The sequence below is a fragment of the Chiloscyllium plagiosum genome, chromosome 33 (genome assembly GCF_004010195.1).
Source record: "Chiloscyllium plagiosum isolate BGI_BamShark_2017 chromosome 33, ASM401019v2, whole genome shotgun sequence".
In the NCBI taxonomy this organism is placed as follows: Eukaryota; Metazoa; Chordata; class Chondrichthyes; order Orectolobiformes; family Hemiscylliidae; genus Chiloscyllium; species Chiloscyllium plagiosum.
Genome location: NC_057742.1, coordinates 600356 through 604898, shown reverse-complemented (window position 1 = coordinate 604898; position 4543 = coordinate 600356). Strand labels below are relative to the sequence as shown.

The 4543-nt window shown below is 44.0% G+C and overlaps 2 protein-coding genes across 6 annotated transcripts in view; one reads left to right on the top strand and one right to left on the bottom strand.

Annotated features, from left to right (window-relative positions):
* LOC122539702 (zinc finger protein Aiolos-like) overlaps positions 1 to 3777 on the bottom strand; it is a 223098-nt gene extending 219321 nt beyond the window's left edge. For all 3 annotated transcript variants that reach the window (XM_043674701.1, XM_043674703.1, XM_043674702.1), the window contains exon 1: positions 3656 to 3777. The gene's annotated coding sequence lies outside the window, so the exon portion shown is untranslated. The remainder of the gene's footprint in view (positions 1 to 3655) is intronic.
* A 159-nt stretch (positions 3778 to 3936) lies between these two features.
* LOC122539699 (zona pellucida-binding protein 2-like) overlaps positions 3937 to 4543 on the top strand; it is a 41522-nt gene continuing 40915 nt past the window's right edge. For all 3 annotated transcript variants that reach the window (XM_043674698.1, XM_043674699.1, XM_043674696.1), the window contains exon 1: positions 3937 to 4269. In XM_043674698.1, the coding sequence (XP_043530633.1) occupies positions 4200 to 4269 (70 nt within the window). In that variant the 5' untranslated portion in view covers positions 3937 to 4199. The remainder of the gene's footprint in view (positions 4270 to 4543) is intronic.

Sequence of the window (4543 nt, the reverse complement as noted above, 5' to 3'; positions counted from 1 at the left end):
TGTTGTGGTTCTGTTCGCCGAGCTGGGAATTTGTGTTGCCGACGTTTCGTCCCAATATACCGACCACTGCAGCGGACAGCTGGAACTGACAACCGGAAGCGGCAGATTCAAACCACTACAAATGCCGGAGGAAAGATCACAGAAGCGCTTCACAGGAGGCTCCCAAGCACTGAGGATGTCACCTAGACAGGGGGCGAAACGTCTGCAACACAAATTCCCAGCTCGGCGAACAGAACCACAACAATAATCTTATATGTCTCAATCAGATCCCCTCTCAGTCTTCTAAACGCAAGGATATACAAGCCCAGTTGCTCCAGTCTTTCAGCATAAGGTAGTCCCGCCATTGCAGGAATTGACCTCGTGAACCTACGCTGCACTCCCTCAATAGCCAGAATGTCTTTCCTCAAATTTGGAGACCAGAGCTGCACACAGTACTCCAGGTGTGATCTCACCAGGGCCCTGTACAGTTGTACAGGGAAGTACAGAGGAAGGATAACAAAGCCTTGGAGATGGAGTGGAGGAGATTTATTAGGTTAGCAGCAGGAAGAGGGATGTGAGCTACCTGGAATTACTGGAACCTGAGAATCTCCATATAGCATAAGCTAAATGGAAATTTGTAATCAGGTTTATCAAAATCATGATTTTGGCACATTAAATAAGGCAAAACTTCCTTATAGCAGAAATATCTGTAACAGAAGAACATTTGAAGGGAACAGACAAAAGAGCCAGAAACAACATTAGGAATAAGAAATGCATACAGCAAGTTATCGTAGTCTGCCTAAAAGGGCACAGGAAGCAGATCCAACAACTTTCAGGAAATTGCATCAATAATAGGAAGGGGGTGGAAATCGTGAGAGACGAAGGGTCAAAGCCAGGGAGTGTGAGTAAATTGACAGCTCTTTTAAAGAGCTAGTATGAACTTACACAACCTCCCTCCCATGCCTTATCATTTTTTAATCCTTTTGGGATATGGGCAGTGAGTGCCAATTACTTGTTAACTAGACCAAGCAGTGGTGATGTTCTCTCCTTGAAGTGAATCAGTTGGGTTTATACAGTAGTCCAGCTGTCAGAGTTACTTTGTGACCAGCCACAAATTGCCAGATTTATTGAATTCAATTTCACAACTTGCCAGGATGAGGTCTAAATTTACAAACTCTTGTTGCTAGTACCATAGTTAGGAGGCTACTGTACCCTGAGGTATTGTTGCTTGGTAATAGGAAAAGGCTCAGTTCATGCTTTCTAACACTTCCTACAATATTCTTGTTCCACCTGAGCGAGTTATTTTTGGTCATTTAGATGACTAGGACACTGGGAAGCCTGAATCAAAGCAGTCCAGTGTTAGACAGCTGGTAAATACACAAAACTATTTCATAAATTACTGAACAGATTGGTTCAAATCCATTTAATTCTCAGCCCTCAGGAGAAGATTTGATGTGATAATCAAGGATTTTTACTTTATCAAGTGATCTTTGACATTCAATTCTAGAACAATTAAGGAAGAATTCCACAAAACAAGAAAAATAGTTCACTTTGGACCGAATGATCTATTCCAACATCGTAGAATTTTGCTAACAATACTATATGAGCTGTCATCAAGAAATGTTGGGAGTGTGCTGTGGAGTTAATCAACTTCAGATTCTCCCTCCTTTGCATTGGTGTTACCTTTTCCATAAACAAAGACTGTGATGGGCCTATAATACACAATGTTTCTAATAAATCACTTCACCATTGTGCAAAGAATTTCAACTATTCCTTTACAGTGACACCATAAGGACATAATTAAAACAAAACGTTTTATAGAAAAAAGGTTACTTCTACCCCATAAATTTAACATAAACTATTTTTTCTTCAGATGTCATCACACTCAGTCTCATTTTTGATAAATCCATTATCTATCAGTACTAGCAACAGCACATCCTGTTTCCAAAGCTCTAAGTTTTGCGTACTGAGCTTTTCCTGAATGTGGTACTTCAGAAGTGAATCCAGAATTCTGCCACTGCACAGCACTGGAAACCAATTTGCCACATTAACAATTAATACTTCCTTCAAAATGGCTTCTTTAACCCATCTCCAGAGCACGGCCCGTGGGCGGGTAGATTAATTTATCAGTGTTATATTAAGCATGAGAGTGTGTTGGAAGTTGTGTGGTGCTGAGCGCTTCGATCCGAATCCAATTTGGATTATAAATTGCAATAATTTAACATGTTAGGTAGTGACTGATTGTAGAAGTTATTAACCACTCCTTTGTTTCAGTCCAAGTTCTACTGAAATTATTTGCCGGGATTAAATAAATTACTGAACGTAGTAAAGGTGACCACTCAAATCCAATTCCAAACTGCAAAGATCTCCACTGGATCTGCACTCAGACCAATGACAAACCTACTCATCAAATTACTAAACCGGACTGATATGTTTCAACCAGAGCAGAAACCGTTCATTTTCGGACGATAATAAGACAAAATGGGTTATCGCATTCCAAAATAAACTGGTCCGAAAACCTCGTCACAAATACAAGATGTGCTTCAGTTTCAGCTTTTCGGCTAAACTGCCCAATGCATTTAAGAAAGACCTTTAACTAACATATTGGAAACTATGAAGGCATGTCTTGAGCACCGTTAGGTGAAAAACTTAACTATATTACCTAAGCCAAAGAAAAGCGAGTGTTTGTAGCCACAGAAAATAAGAATGAGATACTACCGCTGATAGTGGTTAGTAGAGCAACTGGCACCTGAAATCCTAATGATGTTCCTTTCTCACAGAACGGCAAGGAGAGGATTGGGGAATAGCAGGATTGGGAAATGAGAGAGATTGATCTGGCCAGCCGGTTGTGGCTCCAATCGTCTCTCATTTTGTGACTGATAGTGGGGGCTCCAGAAGAAACCACGCTTACTGAGCTTATTCTTCAAGACTTTAGTGTACAATTCCATGAGAATTCGAAGCGCACCGAAACATCTTCTTATCGCAAAAGTCTTGAAACAAATGGAGGGGCCTGCTTCATACGTACACGATTGCCTCAAAGTCAGCGTACTTGTCAAATTAAGCTACTCGTTCCAAGAAACCAGCACTCCAACATGTTTGGGAGACACATCATGATCAATTTCCACACAACCATTATTTATAATGGCCTCAAAGATATAAACAACTATTCAAGTCACATTAATGCCACATTTTAGCCGTCACGACCTTCGCCATTTAAAGTTTTATTTTTATCCGAACCGTTCATCTAAAACTACAATTCTGGTTCTAATATCAATTCAGTAACTACTGATTATAATATCGACATCATTAAAATTTCTACTCTATGAATAAGTAAAGCATATCGTTTGCTCCGTTCTGAGCTGTCAATCGATTGTATTCTACTGTTTACGTCTCTATCAATATCAGATCGCGTTTTCGTCACCGGAATCATGCACGGAACTTCTAAAGGAAGAAATTAAAACAAAGCAAACGGTAACTGTACAGAATAATAACTAAACCCCACTCCTTTATTTAAAGACGTGCAGTTTTCCATCTATTGTCGTATTCCTACACTTCAAATTTCAGTATCAAAAAATCTCACGAAATCCTTAAAAAACACTCCAGGATGTGTCCTGAAAGTATTCCCAATCCCTATAAGTGTCTGTGTATGAGGAATGCTGCTTTATTACTGTCTAACCTGTGCCTTGTCGCTGTCCTGCTGATTCCACGTGGCTGAAGTGTCAAGCTGCTGTCGCTCTTTCACATGGATACACTCACGGGCGGGAGAATCCCTCCACGCACGCTTCCGTTCTTTCGTGACGCCAGCGCGTAACTGGGATAGCGTGCGTCTCAGCGCAACCAGGAATCGTGTCCTGACGTCAGCGCGCAGGAAAACGGCCTTTCCCACTACACGTGACCATGAGTGGGGCGGGGGAGCAGATGGGGGCGGGACGTCACTAATAGGCGGGCTAAGTGAATGTAGCTCTGTAGTTGTACCCGTATACTTCACCCTGATTCGTAAATATGAACAAATAGTTGTGGAAACATTCATTGAACCATACATATGAACATAATAAGAAGCCATTGGTGAAAAATCGTCGAAGATCCAGCTGTCGGGGTGGGGAGGGTGTTGTCACTTGCGGGCGGCGGCTGGAGACGGCGTGGCGCATGCCTGGAGTTTCCCGCTCGTGGCGGGGGGTGGGCAGTGCGCGGGCACGGTGGCTGTCGGTTGGTGCGCGGCCATGAGGACCCCGGCGGCTGCTGCAGCCCTCCGACTGGCGGCACTGGCGATCGGGCTATCAGCCATGTTAGGTGAGAGGCCATTCCCCGGGAGAGCGCTGCCTGTGCATCACAACACGGCCACAGCAACTGTCAAGGAATTTGAAAATAAACAGCTGAGCGCACCGGCTTCGGGCTTGAGTTCAACCCACCCCCACTGACCGGGGTCACCCACCCCCAGTGTCCGGGGTCACCCACCCCCACTGACCAGGGTCACCCCCAGCCTGGCTCCCCTGCCCCCACTGACCGGGGTCACCCCCACTGACTGGGGTCACCCACCCCCACTGACCGGGGTCACCCACCCCCA